This window comes from Anas platyrhynchos, chromosome 13 (genome assembly GCF_047663525.1).
Source record: "Anas platyrhynchos isolate ZD024472 breed Pekin duck chromosome 13, IASCAAS_PekinDuck_T2T, whole genome shotgun sequence".
NCBI classification, from domain to species: Eukaryota; Metazoa; Chordata; class Aves; order Anseriformes; family Anatidae; genus Anas; species Anas platyrhynchos.
This window is the reverse complement of record NC_092599.1, coordinates 9,829,034-9,847,529: the sequence shown is the minus strand read 5'-3', so window position 1 is coordinate 9,847,529 and position 18,496 is coordinate 9,829,034. Positions and strand designations below refer to the sequence as shown.

Below are 18,496 nucleotides of genomic sequence, written 5' to 3'. Positions count from 1 at the left end.
GAAACTCAGAAGTATCATTTAGATATTAATATTTTACAGTGCATTAGAGCCAATGTTCAGAGCATTGTCTGGAGCATTCTCCTATTTAAGGGGAATTCATCAAAAAAGATGGAATATTAAAAAAAAAAAAAAGTCTTTAAGCCGTGGCAGTTGCCTTCAGAATTAATTAATGGCTACACACTTTTGGTGCAATCTGTCTATAACAGCTGTGTTGTGTGCTAGCAGTGAGCACGGGAAGCAGAACGGTTCAGTAAATCCACCAAGAGCTCAGTAGTGTAGCCTGTCAGGAAACCATCAGCTTTAAATGTAGGTTATCCTCCCTCTTCCTGTCCTCCCGGAGATGTTGTGATGGGCTTAACTGCAGACCGAGAAATAGAGAGGCAGCAATGCTCGTGCTTGGGAAATAATTTGGAAAATTGAATCAAAAGACATCACTGGCTTTTTCCTCTTGATTTTCGGGAAGGACGGGAATGCTTCTAACTACTGATAGCTCCACACTTTGTTTCTAAAGCATGTGTTTGTTCACCTAGCAGTAATTGCGAGTTCATTTGTTAGTGGCTCTTCAGCAAGGAACAAAGAGCGCTGTATTGGGTGTTCGCACATCACTCCACAGTGATGAGAAGTGGCTTGCAGAACGTGCTGTTCCACCCATTTTTTGTCTTCTCAGCTGCCCTCTGTTCTCCTCGAGCCATCGGGATTGGACAGTAGCTTCTTACCTGAAATATTTATGGTAGGAATGAAATTACTTAATAAAATTACTTCTCAGGGGATATTGGCAAGTGCAATAATAGCTTCAGGCCAGAGCTTTGACCATAGCAGGATCTGCTTTTGATTATGGTCTGCTGGAATGTAGGGCTAGCTGCTTTTCCATCTCTTCACCAGTACAGGTGCTCCAATAGGTCAAATGCTTCCTGTGAAACGTTAGGGATAGATTCATCTGTGGATCACAGAGCTTGGAAAAAGATCTGTGTCGCTAGAGCGGTGTCACACACCGGGTTCAAGCACTGCTATGAGCATTTGTTCTGCCCTGCTAGTTGTCAGCAGTGGGCAGATCAGAGCCTTGCAGCTTGCAGGCATGACCTCTAGCCAGAAAGGCAGTATTTCAGAATTCAGAAATTTCTAAGACATGATGAATTTACTGTGTAATTGCTGGCATAGGAAGGTTGCATTAGGCAGAAAGAAGATTACAGATTCTTGTAAGTGGTGTAGTGTAATGATGGCTTTGATCTGGAAGCAGCTGAGAATCACAAGACTCTCCTCTGTGTGTCCGTGTGGCTCTGTCACAACACAGTCAAGCTCCTGCTGGTGGCTGGCCACCAGCCTATTGTTTTGTTCCCAGGCATCTTAGGCTTTGAACCTGAGGAGACTCGAGACAGAGCTGCACGGCGAGCCGTGGGGACATCTGCATGATGGCCGTGCTGAGGTAGCACAGCAGTCATATGGTTAAGGAGCTCCTTGAATAAAGTATTCTCCAATAAAAATGGGAAGAATGCATAAAAATAATTAAAGTGTTGCATTTGAGGCATCCAACTGATGTGAGCTGGAGGTGATATAGTTAAGCGAGAGCTCCATCCTTCACACTGTGTCTGCTGGCTGGCTTTGCAGATATCCCTCAGCACATCCGAGATAAAATCTGCCGCGTGATGAGGACCTCTGTCAGGCCCTGCAGCTCTCTCACCACCCTGGGAAGAGGCGCCAGGGCTGCTTCAGGGCTGCAAGCCACGCTGGGTGAAGCAGAGGGCGTTAGCAGCTGAGAGCAGAACACAAGGTGTCCATTAGCAGGGCAAACAAAAGCCCCAGTGTGCACACAACCTGAACACCATGCTGGTACGGTGCGCGTCGCAGGCTGCGTGCTCCGGGGGAGAGCTGCCAGCCTGGGGCCAGAAACCCCACGTGTGGCTATGTCCTGACAGCGCTGCCTCCTTACCTACAGCAACCGTGTGAAGTGGAGCTTGTCCAGAGCTTCACAAAGCCAATATTTAATAATGCGTTGTGTTTATAATACCTTCCATCCGCTGGATTTCCCAAGGGGACTAATCCTCTCAGCCGGTCTTTTGGTAGAGCAAAGATGCCTGTTTTACTGACAAAGGAGCTGGAAAGCAGCACTGTTGTTTTTTTTTTTTTTTGGTTGGTTGGTTGTTTTTTTTGCAATAACAGTGAAATAAGTTACTGTTTTCACCATTGCTCTGTGTTTTCTGCCTGCTGGGTGTTGTACGGAACAAGTGAATGGCACAGTTGGTGTGTTTGTGACCAGTCAGGTAAAGGAGTACCCCAGCATTTACAGCTGGGCTCGGTCTCTTGAACTGCTGCAGATCGTTTCCTTTCACCTCTGTGCTTTTAAGCATCTCTGGGCTAATTGCACTTTGAGCTTACTGAGAGGACCCAAGAGGGATAGTAGGAGGGAAGTGACTAATTTTCTTTGCTTTAACTACAAATTTAACATTGTCCCTGAGGAGCTGAGTTGCCAAAACGAGCGCAGGGATTACAGGGCAGTTGTGGAGGAGCTGGGGACATGGTGGACTGGTTTTTAATTGGGATTGAAGATACTCGGAAGAGAAGCACCAGAGGTCTGGCTTCCCAGGTCTGTGCAATGCCCACACTGCCCCACGCGCTGGTGACAGAGCCACATGCCCAGAGGAGGCTGTTGATAGCCGTAAGTGTGATGAGAGAGAGAAGAAGGATTAACTATTTTGTTTTCTCTAAATATAAACTTCACGTTAGATCAAACACAGAACAAAGGAGTTGTTGGTTTTCTCTGTATCGGATCCCAGCTACAGCTTATTTAAACAATGGTCCTGCAGGTTGTGTTTGCCTTGGACGGCGGTTTGTTTTCCTGTGGTGCTGCTCGTTAACAATGCCTACGGTGTGCGGGATGGCGTAGGAATGCGGTCCTGCCCTGGAGAACTTCCAATACGGCATCGTTGGGCAGAGTTGTGAAGGAGTCTGGTTAAATATCCCACGATTTCTGATGGTGAAAGAGTGGTGGCTTCAGTTCAGTGTCTGAAGCACGTTCTGTGACAGCACAGATAGGACCCTCCTCCTCGGGTTACCTCCCCGGACTGATGAGTCTGTGCTTTGTGCTGGTTGTTCGGTGGGTTTGGTACATGTTCTGTCCTTCTGGTTTCAGAGGAGTTCTAACAGCTTTTCCTCTCTTGCAGAGCATTTACCATGCCTCTGGGAACGTTCTTCCTTCCTGTTCTCTGTTTCCTGGGAGCAGCGATCCCGAGGGGGCTGCAGTACGTCACGTTCTCGCGCAATGCTACGAAATTCCTCCACCTGTCCATGGACTTGGAGTCTGGCTCCATTTACCTGGGGGCCACCAACTTTCTCTTCCAGCTGACATCTGACCTGCTGATGCAGAACGTGGTTCAAACCGGGCCGGTTCTGGACAGTAAAGACTGCCTCCCCCCAGTCTCGAGGCTGGAGTGCCCTCAGGCCCACCACACGGACAATCACAACAAGCTGCTGCTGGTGAACGCGGTGCAGAAGGAGCTCATCGTGTGCGGCAGCGTGCACCAGGGGATCTGCGAGAAGAGGAGCCTCGCGTCCATCGACCACGTCCTCTTCCGACCGGAGAGCCCTGGCGACACTCAGTACGTTGCTGCCAACGACCCCAATATCACCACCGTGGGACTCGTGGCCTACTCGAAGGATGAGGTCCCTTTGCTCTTTGTGGGACGAGGGTACACGAGCCGAGGAGTCGGAGGAGGGATTCCTCCCATCACTACCCGAAACCTCAGGGCCCACGGTGGGGATGTCCAAGCAACAGACTCTCACTCCATTTTCTCCTATGAAGAAACAGCTAAACTGGCCGTGGGCCGGCTCTCCGAGTACAACCACCATTTCATCAAATCCTTCACGTATCGCTCCAGCGTCTATTTCCTCTTCTACCGTCGGGATCTCAAGTCTCAGTCGCGTGAGTACAAGACCTACATCTCGCGGATCTGCCTGGATGACTCCCATTATTACTCGTACGTGGAGCTGCCCCTGCTCTGCCAGAGCAAAGCCAACACCTACAGCCTCCTGCAGGCAGCCTACGTCACCCGGCCGGGGAAGGACCTGGCCCAGGGGCAGCTGGACACTGACGGAGAAGTGCTCTTTGCAGCCTTCTCTGCCTGGCAGGCTTCTTCTGGCAAACTGAGCGAGGAGTCTGCGCTCTGCGTCTACGCGATGGAGGAGGTGGATCGCCTGACCAACTGGACCAGGGACGTGTGCTACATGAGGGATGGGAAGTCAGAAGAAGGCACAGAAGTGGCATATATCGAATACGATGTCAGTTCCAACTGCGTCCAGCTGCCAGCGGTAAGTTGCTTTGCACCTTTGCCAGGGTAAAGAAAAGTCTGCAGTGCATTCTTTGGGTCGCTTTGTGTTCCTGGAGTAAGTCCATTTCCCACAGACCTCTGATGAAATCTGCAGGGGTTAAAACCCTCTGGGCTCGCTGTTTCCTTGCTGCTGCAGCAAGGCGATGCAAGAACCACTGCTTCCAATTCAGGTCTGTCTCATCCCCGCTGCAGGGGCACATGGGCAGGGTTTGCTGGCAAAGGGAGGCACGCTGTGCGTGGCAATGGGGAAGGCATCTGGTGAGTGCTGAAGCTACAGTTCAAGTTGTTCTTAATATCTTCATGTCCTGGTCTTCTGTGCTGCAGGGAAAGAAAGGAGAGAATGTGTGTGTGCACTTGTGGGTTAGGGAGGGGAGTTAAAGGGGTGTGCTGTTGCTTAGGGTGAGGTGCATCTTGCAACAGCTTCTTACAAAGGGCATAAGTAAAAGAAAGAGCCAACAGAATCCTGACTTCCTAGAGACTGCATTAGCCCCACAAAATGTTGTGCCCAAGGAAAGCTTTTTCCAGACCTGGTTCTTCTCCAGAGCAGTAAGAAAATGATTATCCTCTGCACAGGCAAAACTTTTAAATTCTGTGGCAAAGGCATGACGGGATGTTGCAGGATAAAAATGTGAACTCAAACTTGGCTGTGACCCTGAATCCTTGCAGTTTGTCAGCCACGCTGGCTGGTGCTGTGACACTGGGGACAGTGACACAGACATAAACCAGCAGTGTTCTCTGGGGGCAGTGTCCTGGCGTGAGGCTCTGTGCTGGTGAGTAACCTGTTTTCACCGAGGGCGTTGCTGGTCCCTAGCAGAACAGCATGTTTTCTTGTCTTCCTTCTCCAGAACAGGCTGTCCAGATACCTTCCTCTTCCCAGCATCCCGCAAAGTGGTACCGCAGAGTCATGGAAATCTCTGGAATTGGATGTGCGGTCCAAAACCAGTTTTGAAATTATGGTTTTCCGTTTGGCAGCTAAAGCAGACTGTAGAATACTTGTGGGACAGCAGGAGGGTAAAGAGCAGACTTGGAGCAGGACAAATGTAAGGTCAGGAGGGATATGTAAGAGCTGGGAAGCAAGAGGCTGCCTGGGACTCAGTGTCCTGCTTTCACTGTCTCCTAGCCGTGTCCCATCTGTCCCCTGTGGGCCAGCATGGAAGGAATTGTCACCGGGTTTAGGGCAGATTGGCAGAGTTCACGTCAAAGTCGGTGAGCAGCTTAGGAAATCCTTCATTCAGCAGGACGTGGAGTCCCCCTGCACCGTACGATCTGGTGGGGAAGTGGGTGCACGGGGTGGGAGAAAAAGCCAGTCCTTGCTGCGTGATTCCTGGCATGCGATCGCAGGGTCCCAGCTGCACAGCTTGGCGCTAGCGGGCTGACTAAACTAGAGCGTCTTATTAACAAGTGTGGCCAATGATATGTAAATGCCCTAACAAACTTTATCCCTCCCCATTCAGTACCCGGTAGCGGTTGTCGTTCAGATTGCATCTAACAACACGCGAGGGGCTGTGCCAGCTCCAGCCCGCTCCATTCAGGGCTGAGTGGAAGCGGCTGTCAATGAGCATTTTATGCAGGAGCGGTTTTAACTCACTTTCAATAGCGGCAGCTTGTGCTTTATATGAGAATAATGCTAATTAATTTCACGTTTTTCTGCCTCCAAACCAGCCTGTGCACAAGGTGTGCCCTTTTCCCCAGTTAGCACTGCCTCCTGATTTTTAGGGCAATGGGAGAGGCTGACGCTGAGTTTTACAGTACAATATCTTCAACTGGAAAAATGCTCGTTTTTATAAGAATTTCAGAACCAGCTCATTTGTTCCAGTTTGCTGGTGATCTGAAAGTATATACAGTTTTCCATTAGTCTCTGGATGCAGGAGACTGTGTAGATGCTGTTAGTGCCTCGATAACTGGGCGTGCGAAACAGGTTCCTGCAAGGCTTGACAAGGCTCCTATCTTCTCTGGGTGTAGTTTTCAAGATATGCAACTTGTCCTTTCGCACCGAGCTTTCAGCCCTCGTCATGCATCAATACAGGTTTGTCCCATCGTCGCTTCTCACGCGTGAGCTGTAGGAAGCACACACCAAAATTCATGACAGCAGCTTCAGTCTGGGCACTCCAGACGTGCTGCGTCACAGTGGGATGCTGGGCGATCCCTGCAGTGTCTTTTCTGCTGCACTGCCAAGATGTTATTCGCTGAAAACAATTCATAGAGCTTCTATGTAAATTTATATAAGCACTTTATACAATTATCATGGTCTTAATCCCGTGGCATGGAACAAGTTTCAGCTCTTGACTGTGATTAACTGCGCTGCCGATGGTCCCGGCGAGGCCGTGGGCAGGCTGTGCCAGCACGGGGAAAGCTCACACAAGTCACGTTGTTCTATAGCAGATAACTGCTACGTGTGAAGTGACTTGCCCTTGGCATCACACATGGGCAGCAGCAGTGCTGAGCACAAACAGGCTGCAACTATTTCTGTCTTGTATCCGATTTTTTAAGCACACTTTGTAAAATCAGCCTCAAGTAGTAGGGTTGCTAGGCTCCAGCATTTGTCTAAATTGATACAAAGCTTTCAGAAGATACCTAGAATCCCATTCAGAATAAAGGCTTGATGCTTTTGAGTGTGTAAATTTGGCTGTGACTCCCTTCCTATTAGAACTTACAGGGACTGGACAACTGGAGAAATAAAGTCTTGAAAGTAGCAGGAGGTGATTGGAAGGAGTTTAAGAATTGAGCAACAGTGATGGTGAGAAAAATATATGTCACTAAAATAGTGAGGAGGGGAAAAAGTAACAACTATTAAAAGTCATAACCTCCTCTGAGGCTTTAAGTCAGAGCCTCACACCTAGTATGCAGAAAATTGGTTGAATTAATGTTTGAAAGAGAAGCAATAAAACATCAGAACCCGAGTGGTGCTGGTCGAACTAGCATGGTTTCCTGGGTGGCACTGCTGTGTCACACCCCTGCTTACCTGTTACGATAGAAATGCACTTGGAAATGAACACAAGTCAGCAGGCTACGTATCTTACCGTGGAATTTCCATAGACTTTGTCAAAAGCTTGTGATCATTTTTATTTCCTCCTGGAAGCAGTCAAGTTTTTAGAAATACAGGAATAAACCAAAATTGGAGGAGAATAGAATGACCCACGGTGGGGCCAGCTCCTCTGCCTGGTGCCAAGCGGGTTTGTTATTTAGGGCAAAAAAGAAGCATAATGGAATATCTTCTTTCTGCACATACAAATAGTAAACAAGCTGGCACATACAACCAGTAAATAAGTTGGCAGCTCTTATTCTCTTTCCTTTAGAATTCAGTACCAGACGGTTTGGTCAGGCTGGGAGGGAGCTAGCTGGAACAGAAGGCTGACTGTTTTTGCACAGTGCTGTGGAGTTAATTTTCAGTAATCTAACATAGCTCGGAAGAATTGAAGCAGTGTGCGGAGATGACTTGTTTTGTCTTTCTGTGGGTCTGTATCTAGCTGCATGCAGCCTGCAGGTTTTATGTGCAAGAGCTTTGGAGCAGGCTGTGCTCCTGCCTGTATTTACATATGTCCTGGTACCTGGGGAGTCTACTTCAGAATTGTATCTATTTTTTTGTACTGATTTCCCTGTTCTCTTCTCCCCCCAAAAGGACACCCTGTATGCATACCCCTGTGGCTCTGACCACACTCCCAGCCCCATGGCCAGCCGGGTACCCTTGGAAGCAGCCCCCCTCCTGGAGAAAACAGATGCCCGACTGACAGCCGTGGCGGTGAACGTGGAAGATGGCCACACCATCGCTTTCCTGGGAGACAGCAGAGGGAGACTGCATAAGGTATGATCTGGATGCAACAGGAAGCAAAGAGGATAAAAACCCGATCAGGGATGCTCAGGCAGAGGGGGCAGGGAAGGCAGCTTCACTTGTCCACCAATTCCTTGCCTACTAAAAGTCATTACAATCAGATGGTCTTTTCTCACACTGTCTGCACTGACCATTGAGAATGTGAATGCCCCAAACCAGTTATGCTGCCTTCGATTATGTCTGCGCTGAGCCAGCATCAGGGCTGGTGCATCTGATGTGGCTGCCACAGGTATTGCTGGGCGCATGCTTTGTGCTGCTGAAATCACGGTGCTGAGATTTTGGTGGGAGGTTGAAATTCTTGCACACAATCCTGGTTCCAACCGATGTTACTCCTATTCTGATACTTTGCCTGCATACCACTGTGACTCTCTTGCAGGTGTACTTAGGAGCAATGGGAGATGCACATATATACGCTTCTTTGCCTATCCAATTAAACAGCGTGGTGAGTGGAGACCTGCTGTTTGACCAGCTGCAGGAGAACCTCTTCGTCATGACCCAGTCAATGGTAAGAGCAATTAAATGCCTTCCACAGAAGCCTTGAAAGAATTTGAGGTCCAGACAAACTGCCAAAGAGAGTGATGGAGGGGGCAGAGGAATGGTGTGTATAGCTAGATGTGTGCTGGGTAGCAGCTGCCTGCCGGTTCAGCTTACTAGGCCAGGGCCCGACCTTCTGCAAAAGCTGTAGGAAGTGTGGAGGAAGTCCTGTTACCTTAAACCACGGCCCGTTTGCACATGTGTTTCCATAAATTGGTCCGGCTGACTTGTATCGGTTGTATCAGCAGTGATGGTGTGCTGAGTCTTGCAGATGAGCTCAAGCTGTGTAAGGAACCATACAAGGCACCTTTCCATCTTCTGTAGTTCTCTTTGTGCCCGGTGGCAGCAGGAGAAGAGGCATTATGATTCCTCAGACTGCTGGTACACACTGGTGTCTGCTGAGCAGAAAATCCTGCTATGGATACTGTATTTGAGAGGATTTGTACAACACTCAGATCAGCTTCTTGAGCGAGAAAGAAAAGGATCCTCCGAGCAAAAGGAAAGCAACCCTTGAGTTACTCTGTCTGAAGGAAAGAACAAATTAAAAAATGAGAGTGTGCTGGAAAACCACTGCTTCCCTTTACCCACCCCCGCCATGTGCATTTTCAGATACTCAAATTTTGCAACACTTCAAAGGAGGAGTTGAAATCTGTGGGTGGAAGAAGATTAGGGAAATCTGAAGTATATCCTTAAAAGTAATTATTCTGTCAGTTACAAAAAAATGCAAATTACATGATATACTTAGCAAAAGCAATAGGTTAAGGATTAAGAGAGATTTTAAAGTAACTGCGAGCATGCTAGCTGAAGTGTAGTATCTGATTAAAGAGAAAGCAAGAGGCTGAAATCAGCAAGAATAGTAGTTAAAGCAGAAGCGTGCTGCAAGTCTAGCTTACCCCAGGCAGCACAAGGTTTTGTTCCACATCAGTCAGGCATCTTGTCCACTTCCAGTCAGAGTGACAGATCTGCCAGGTAGAGCTGGGCAATAGGGCAGGTGCTATCAGAGGCCTTTATAGAGATGACTACATAAAGTCATCTGTTGCAAGAATTGTCCCGGGTAATGCTACAGCAATGCACTGTGTGTTTCATTGTCTCTGTAGAGAATGATGTTCACGTGTATTTTGTCAATGTGTAAAATAGGAATCCAGATGGGCTCTGGAAATGTCTTCCTTTTTTCTTTAGTTTTATGCAGTGTTGAAAATTAGCATGAGTTTCAGTATGTCAACAGTGGGACTTGCTAACTAGGCAGAAGAAGCTGTAGACCTGGGGCTTGCTTTTTCCGTGCTGTGTTTTCATAGATTTCTTTCTCTGACAGGTGGTAAAGGTTCCCATACTGGAGTGTTCCCTCTACTTGGACTGCGAATCCTGTCTGGCACTGAAAGATCCTTACTGTGGCTGGTGTGTCCTTCAGGGACGGTAAGATAGATCCCTGGTCACCTGCAAGGTTTTTGGAGGAATAGTGTTTAGGAATTATCTCCACTTACTCTCTTTGTTATGTCTGTGCCTCAATCTACATCTGCATGCTTTTATTTTACTTTTATCCCCTTCATGGGATATATTTGGCCAACAAATTCACTCTCTGCCTCCCTAAAACACCACTACAAGTCACAGTTGCGCATAGGTGTCTGTCAGTTGCTTTTTGGGCTTTGGTCACAGCTCACGATGCTCCCGCCTAGTGGATTTCAGCCTGGTTTTAGTCTGACTGCAGCTCATACTGCCTTATTTCACTTAGCTCTTCTGGTGTCACGTTTGTGTTTGGTACTTTTTCACTTCTTGCTCCCCTACTGATATTGCTTAACGAGACATGGTTTATTCCAGCACGTCTGTCTGCTTGCTGGCTCTGTCTCCCTGCAGAACGCCTCAGGAACTGGTTTATGGCCCTTGAAGCCCAACAAGTGCCTACCCATCTGTACGCGCTGGCAGCAGTTCCACCTTCATTATGGGAGGTGGTGGGAGGCTGCAACTTCCGTGGCTTGTGTAGCAGCTTTCCTGAGACTCTAGCAAGGCTTTAGAGAGCCAGCATCAGCTTGGCAGTTGAACATGTGTCCTGCTAGGGCTGTGCAGATCTCTCACAGGGCTTCTTGCTATTTCTCTGCAGGTGCAGCCGTCGCTCTGAGTGCTTGCGGTCCAGGCTGAGTGAGCAGTGGCTCTGGAGCTTTAACTCTACACAGCAGTGTCTCTCTGTCCAGTCACTAACTCCAGCCAATATCAGCAGAGAGGAAAAGAGAAATGTGAGCAATGATGGTTCTCTGTGACATTTGAGTGTGTAGAAAGTCCCCTGCAAACTCTGAGAGGCCACAAGTCTTCGTGTTGCTTCCAGTAGGGTACTGAATCCCTGTGCCTTGCACATCTGCCTTGCATAAGGAACTGAAGTTGGCTGTCCCAGAAAATACATATTTTTTTTCCTATAAATCTAACTGTTCTTATCTGCTAATAGAAAGTTACTAGGTATTCTGGAGTATTTGATGGCTGCTTGGGTGAGGTCCTTCCTTGGCTTGATATCTATATGTCTGTGCATTCAGAGTGTTTCTGATGCTTTCTGTCAGGAAGATCTAAAAGGAGCTACACAAAGTTACGGCTTCGGTCTGGCATCAGCTGGCAGAAAAGCTGAGGTACTGCAGTGTTTTGAAGGCTGTCATTGTGTCAGGAGGTGGCAAGAATCTGTCTTCTGCTAGAGACTTGAGCAAAGGAGGGAAATTGCTAATTGCTTGGTGGATGCCAAGTTGAGTTTGGGAATGGCAAGAGATGAACAGAGCAGAAAGCCCTGGAAGGTATTGTAGGAAAATGGGTGTGTATATAGATAACTGCTTTATAGGGCTTTTGCTTTGACAAAGTAGAGCCAGAAAATTTGATGAAATGGAAGAATGTGTTTAGAGGGCAAGATATTTACTGGCTGTTATTGAATTGGCAGATATTCCTGGCTATCTCGGACTTACCTTCTCTACATGAGGAAGAATTCTACTCGTGTTACTTTGAAGATTATGAAAGCCCAGCAGTTCTGACAGAGTCAGGAATCATGTGTCCTTCGCCAGATCCCAGCCAAGCACCAACCTTGCCAGCAGGAGCAGGTCAGTGAAATGCTTTAAACGGAGCGTGTTAGCTCAGATAACACTGTCAAGAGAAAGTACGTTTTGGGTCCGTCAGAGTGCCAGGATTAACAGCCATGAATGTACATGGTCTGTCAGCAGGTGTTCATTTCATTCTGTCATAATATCTGTTTGCTTGCTACTTGTGTGTCACACACATCCTGTGCTATTCTGGGCTGTTGCCAGATTCCGATGCCAAATTCTGGTAGTTGGAAAGGAGATCCTTCTTGAAGGGTTGTATGCAAATCTGAATATGATCTAAAATGCACTCTACAGTGGTGGCTGGCTTGGCAGTTTCTATCATAAATCTGGAGAGAGGACTCTTAAATGCTGCCTTTTTCTTCTTTTTTTTTTCTTTTCTTTTTTTTTTTTTAACCAAATAAAATGCAAACCTTTTGAAATCCACAAATTAATGGGAGAAGGAAGTACCTGTAAGGGAAGGCAAGAAGAAACCCACAGCCCTTAAAAAGATTAGAAATGAATCTGCAACGCAGCAAAACCTCAGAAAATACACAGCTTTCTATTACTGTGAACAATAACTGGCTAAATATTGCTAATTGGCCACTCCGAAGCACCTGGAAAGTTCTCAATTTATAGCCTGTGCATTGGATTTTGCCCAGCCTGTCAGTGTCAGCTTTGATGAGCTGATCTCTTCAGAGAAATTGTTCATCTAAATTAAAAGGCAGGTGCCGCCTGGGAATCATTCCACATAATGCACCTAAATAGCTAAACAGATTTACTATACGAGTATGCAGCTGGCTAATAGGTCTGAAACAATTTCCATGGACGTAATGTGACAGCAAACCCCAGCTAGCTGAGTTATTCAAACTGAAGCGCCTTGATTTCTCAGTATTTGCCTGTTGGCTTTCACACTGCCTGGCATGAACCACCCAGGTCTCCCCTCAGGGTGGCCAGCCACAAAGGGGAAGGCTTCGCGCACTATCACTGTGGGCAGAGTGAGCAGGATTGGCTTCCCCATTTAGATCTGCAAATGTTGACTTGAATTTAAACTGGAAATGTCAGCATAGATAAAGCCACAATCTAATTTTCACAATTAAGTACTTTACCTATGTAATTTTCATGTTGCTTCTCTGAAGCTAAGCAAATTGCTTCTGTTTTCTAGCCTGAACTTAGTAACTTTTCTAGCCTAAAATTATTCCTGGATGTTTGTGTCCATTTTGATCTTATCTGTTGTTCTGCTTCTGGAGCTCTTTTCTCAGTCAATGAACTATGGTCAGGCCTTTTTAGCACAGAGTTTTGCTGTGTTATCTGTGCCAACCTTCTCTTCATATTCTTTCATTACACAGGCGCTCTCTTTCTCTCTCTCTCTCTCTCTCTCTCACTGTCTTTCTAGCCCTCCTTTGGAGCAATTTTGTGCCCTACTAAGATGAATCAGATTCTGGTAACCAGAATCATACACTGTTTTCTAAATGAGGTCTCATTAGGGCCTCATGCACTGGTACTTTCCCACTCCTGTTTAAAATGCTTTTCCCACCTCTGTAAAACATTTGCTTTTTTTTCAGCTTTGATTTAAAGGTTGCATAGCTGTCACTTTAAGCTGATGAGCCCTGTACTGGTAGCAGAAAGTCTTGCTCTTAACTTGCAAGCACTCAACTTTGTCTTCTCAACTGTTGAACAGCGTCATTGGCAGTCATGGGAAGCAATGGGCTTTTTGGATAAAGGAATATTTAAAAATATGGTGTCATAGCCCTGAAATCCTGGGAGGTGTTTGCCCTTCCACCACTGCCAGATGCAGTTACCTTTATAGCAGCGGGGGGAGTTGGCAGTACTGAAGTGACTCCTGCCTTCAGCTGTGTCTGATACCCACCTTTTCTCCTAATCCTGGGGTTTCACACACACCTCATCACCTGTTTTACTAGTATAATGTCTCACTTGTCACCCTGTCAGGTACCAAGTTTATGCCTGACTGATCCTCCACCAGACAGAGTAGCTATTTTGCTGTATTCCAAACTTTTGCAAGTGAATCCTGCTTGCAAAAGGAGGTCTGAACTCTGTGAGAGGAACGATGGGCAAGCTTCTTATTACCTGCTTTTACAGCAAATTGTCTCGGAGAAATTGCATTGCTTAGAGTTCAGCAGAGCACGCAGTATGCTCCTATTACTTAGAGGCCTAGTGCTCAATTCTAGGGTTGAGGGCATCTGACTGGAACGAGATTAACTGGCTTCTTTAGTAGTCATATGCAAAGCATCTTTGGGCTCATGCTATCAGCTGTAGTTAGTTATGACCATCTCTGCACTTATGTGGTCTATAAGAAAGCAATGATAATCTCTTTCCCAAAGAGAGTCTGGCTGTCCTGAAGCTTGTACTTAACGTGAGACCTGGGTTCAAAGCAAATAAGCCTTCAGTCATTGCAAGTGAGATTACAAGTCTTGTAAACTCCTCCACTGACTCATTCCTCAGTCTGGACATAAAACAAAGATCTCAAGGTGATAGCAGTACATGAAGTGTGTGCTGGTTCTAAGAGTTGGGGTTTAGAGTCGTAGAATGGTGAGGAAAGGAAGAGAAAGTTGGCTTATCTAGGGCTAGAAAAATTCTTTGTGTCTGAAGAATTTACAAAAGATTTTAATTACTGAATAAATTTCACAAGAACGTGTGTTGAAGCCCTTTACTTCTGGAAAAAAGAGTCAAAAAAAATATGTAATAAATTTTGTCAGTATGTAATCATGGAATAATGTGTTTTCCCTTGAATGACAAAGGATGTCAGTCAGCTTTGAGCCTGGAATGTCACTTCTTCCTCTAATACGTGATATGTGGAGGTGATGGTGGAGTGCAAATGAAGCACTGATGATGGATGGCAAACGAAGAGGAAGGGATCTTCAGAGCCATCTTCCTTCCCCTGGGTTGGCAAGAGCTGTCATAAACTACTCCTGAGCAACTTGTCCAGCCAGTTTGTAGTGTCCATAGGGTAATCTGGTGATTGAGATGCTGACAGCATGGAAGGGAAGCTGTCTCCAGGTGTCGTCCCTAAAGCATGCTCTGTCTCTTAACAGTATGGCAGTCTTACGGTGGCTCCATTTCTAAGAAATTTTTATTTTTGCTTTCAGATCATGTCACCATAAAGCTTGTAGTGCGTTTCCATGACATCTTCATTGCTTCTGTGGACTTCTCTTTCTATGACTGTGCTGCAGTGGCCCTGCTATGGAAATCAGCACCGTGAGCACCTGCTTTTTCTTGTCTGTAGTTGTAGGGAGGGTGGCTGTCCTGTCCTGGCTCATCTTAGCAGCTGCTTTTCTACCACTCTTCCAGGTGCCAGAAGTGTGTGAGCAGTCCTTGGGGATGTAACTGGTGCATCCAGCAGCACCTCTGCACCCACAAGGCAGCGTGTGAGGAAGGAATCATCATCTACAATGAAAGGGTGCGTCCCCTCCTCAGTCCATCAGGGGTGAAGCAGCCTCTTGTGAGACATTGCTATGGGGAGTTTTTCCTCCTTGGGTTTTATTCTGCATTTTTCTTCTTTCCTCTCACCTTGCCATGTTGTTTTTCTCTAGGCCCAGCTGCCAACTTCAAGCGTGTTTCCTTCTTCAGCAGCTCCCCTCACCAAATCCTCTACAGTAGCCCCTATGGTGGCCACAAAACCCATCACTGTGCGTGTGGTACTGAGCACTGCGTCCCACACAGAGCCCAACCACGTCACTCCTTCTGCGACCTCAGATTCAATGACTGAGCCTACAGAAACCATCCTTTACACGTCCTCGACTCTTTCAACCGAAGCAGCGTCTCTTCAGGCTGTCACAGAAGCCCCCCTGCCACCACCAGCAGACAAACCTGCTGTCACTCTGCCAGACACAACTTCTCCTGCTGCATCTGTCCTCACCAGTCCATCCAAAAATGGGGATCATGCAGCCCTGCCCACCGCAGAGCCAGCCACTGCCCAGGAGCCGTGGGGCACTGACCCACCCACCACTGCAGTAGCTACTCCTCTGCTCACAACCGCACCAGCAGTGACACCTTCCCCTCACGTCACCAATTTCAGGTGGCCTCCAAATTCTTTTCCTACCACCGAAGCCCAGACATCTGCCATCCCATCTCCCCAGCCCCGCAGCGAGGTGCCAGGGGAGCCTGCTGCCTCTGATGACTCTCCTGGTTTCCTGGGAACCGAAATTCCTGCTTCGGAGCTCCCGCCGTCAGCTCCCCCAGACTGGCTGCTGGGGGAAGACACGGAGCTCCAGGACACGGAGGACTGGATGGATTTGCTGCAGGCTGAGAATGAGACGTCTCCCTTCTCTGCTTCCACTCTTCTGTCGGGTGATGGCGATTCTTCAGAGAGGGATGTCCCTGACTTACCCAGGATCCTCCACCCTGACCTCGACTATCAGTATGATGCCCCTGGGTTTTGGGAGGAGGTAAGTTGCTGGACTTCAGAATCTGCAGTTTAAGGCTGTAATGCTTTGAAATCTTGATAGATTGCTGATCTAATATTTCAGCGCATAAGGGAGGTAGTGGTCTCAGAGAAAGTAGCAGCTGACCGCTGTAAATGCAGGGTGAGAAGTGGCAGCCTGAGGAAGAAAAACGCATGGGAGATTCTCAGGTCTTGTAGAAAAGCTGCTGGCCTGAAGGTGGCAGCTGCTGTGATGTCCAGCACATTCACAGCTTTCTGCTGTTCACCACTTTGGGCTGGTGCGTTGCCTTCCTGTAACTCATAGTAAAGAGGCACTGATGTGTCTTTGTCCAGGCAGGGCTTTATTTCTTTGTTTGCCTATTGTTTCTCTGATCTCCTCTATCAGAGGTATGAAAGCCTCTCTCTCTAAAGATGTGTTTGTTTTCAGAATGAAGAGTTTAGCTGGGGTCCTGGTGCGTGTCCCTGTGTGCAGGGAATCCAGGGATCTTCGCTGTTTCCAGTCAACGTGGCAAGGAAGATAACCCTGCTAGGAAAGAACTTCCACCTCTACCAGGTAGTTAGCTGCTATTTCACCTTAGCATTGAGGAGTGACTGACTTGTGGGAATAAGAAATTAGGTAGTTGGATTTACTGGTGGGTAGGAGGGCATGCAGAGAAAGGAGGCTACACGTGTGCACCAACCTGCTGCAGAAATCTGCACGTATTTGGATTGTTGCACCTGTGCTACACTGTAGATGGTAGTTCTTGGAGTAACTTCCTGCTGAATCTCTGCTGGTTGTTTGTGTCTCCATATGCTAAAGATAAGTTATCTGTTCCCTTTCCTTTCTGGCCTGGTAATGTTGATGTGGTGGCTATTCCTGTCGTACCTGAAGCCTCCACAGTGGGGAAAACCGGGCCCTTGGAAGCTTCGTTCCTGGGTGTGTCTCTGATAAAAATTCTTTGCCTCTTAAGACAGAAGGCTGATTTAGTAACCTTTTACAAACAACCGCCTCAGAACATGCAGCCCACAGACTAATTGTTACTTTATATGCTAAACCTGATATACTTCACTGCTCAGAGCAGCAGAGCTAGTTACAGATGCATGTCCTTTTTCTGACAGAACATGCCCAAGCAATTCAACGGAAGGTTTACAGGAGAGAGAAGAAAAATACACGTAGTGTTTCTGAGGTGCACTGTGTACTCAACTCTTCATTTCTCAGCTAGTGTTTCAGAGTTGAACAAGCATAACCTCACAGTCCCACTGTTTTTTCTTTAATTCTTCCTCCTGTGGAGACTTGTCCCTACACTGACATACATATGCTGCTCCTGTCTACGTGTTTTGCATTGGTTTGATTCTTTTTGTACATGGAGACAGTAAGAGTGTAGAGAGCCTTCAAATATAGCATAGAATTTGGCATAACAAAGGGAATGACAGGAGCACACTGCCTGCACAGTAAGAGGCTTGGTAAAAGGCGCTGAATTGGAGTGCCAGGAGCCTGCTGTCATGTAGCAGGAAGCTCCACGTGATTAGGAAATGGTGCTGTATAAATCTTCTCCTCTGTAGGACCAGCAGTGGGACTATGAGTGTGTCCTGAATTTGGAGGGGAGGATAATGGTGATGGATGCTTATGTGGAAAGGGAAGAAACCAACCAGTCCCTGTGTTATATCACCTGCCAGCTGAACCAGGTGAGTGCTTGCAACGTGTGATGCCATTTCACAGGTTTCACTGGTACTGGTTTTGCTCAGCTTGTTTATCCGACAGGCTAGGATGCAAGCTCTTTGGGGAAAAGACCGTATTTTGCTAAAACATTTATACAGTATTTATCATTATAGTGCTCTGCGGTTGTGCTGCCTGGCAGTATTGGTGCTTCGGCTTGCAGAAAGATTGTGCAGCCTGAGCCCCGAGATCTGTTGCTGCATTCAATGTGGCACGGAATGGTGCTGGCTCAGAATCACCACTCGTTGCAACCTGCCAGGACACTGCAGCCTTTGCTATAGCTTGAGCCTCTGCTGTCTGCAGTTTCTGGGTCATGGCTTTCGCAGTGGTGGTTCTTTTGTGAAAAGAAAAATGCTATTAATGCCATTTTTTCTCTTGGTGGTGAAGGATAGCCTGTGGATTGTAAGAATAGCAGGTGCAATCAATCAAAACAGCAATTTACATTTCTGGATTGTGTGTAGATTTTCCATATGGCAAGATTTGCAAGCAGAGGTGGTATTTTTAGTTCGCAAACTCGTATAGTCAAGGGAGAAGGAACAACATAGGCTTTTGCACACACAAGCCGTGCGGACCAATTATAATGCTACATCTTCAGCTCAGCTGAAACTGCAGAAATGCCAGCTTGAGCAGTTTTTTGAGCAGGTGGCTTGTAATTAGAAATCAGACATTTCA

At 47.2% G+C, this 18,496-nt stretch overlaps 1 protein-coding gene across 3 annotated transcripts in view; it reads left to right on the top strand.

Annotated features, from left to right (window-relative positions):
• The window catches only part of PLXNB1 (plexin B1), a 74,062-nt gene that overhangs the window by 33,672 nt on the left and 21,894 nt on the right, over positions 1-18,496 (top strand). For all 3 annotated transcript variants that reach the window (XM_027467343.3, XM_072044132.1, XM_072044133.1), the window contains 11 exons: positions 3,159-4,302; positions 7,942-8,124; positions 8,528-8,656; positions 9,998-10,098; positions 10,781-10,913; positions 11,594-11,750; positions 14,834-14,942; positions 15,036-15,144; positions 15,278-16,132; positions 16,556-16,681; positions 17,671-17,793. In XM_027467343.3, coding sequence (XP_027323144.3) covers positions 3,169-4,302; positions 7,942-8,124; positions 8,528-8,656; positions 9,998-10,098; positions 10,781-10,913; positions 11,594-11,750; positions 14,834-14,942; positions 15,036-15,144; positions 15,278-16,132; positions 16,556-16,681; positions 17,671-17,793 — 3,159 coding nt within the window. In that variant the 5' untranslated portion in view covers positions 3,159-3,168. The remainder of the gene's footprint in view (positions 1-3,158; positions 4,303-7,941; positions 8,125-8,527; positions 8,657-9,997; positions 10,099-10,780; positions 10,914-11,593; positions 11,751-14,833; positions 14,943-15,035; positions 15,145-15,277; positions 16,133-16,555; positions 16,682-17,670; positions 17,794-18,496) is intronic.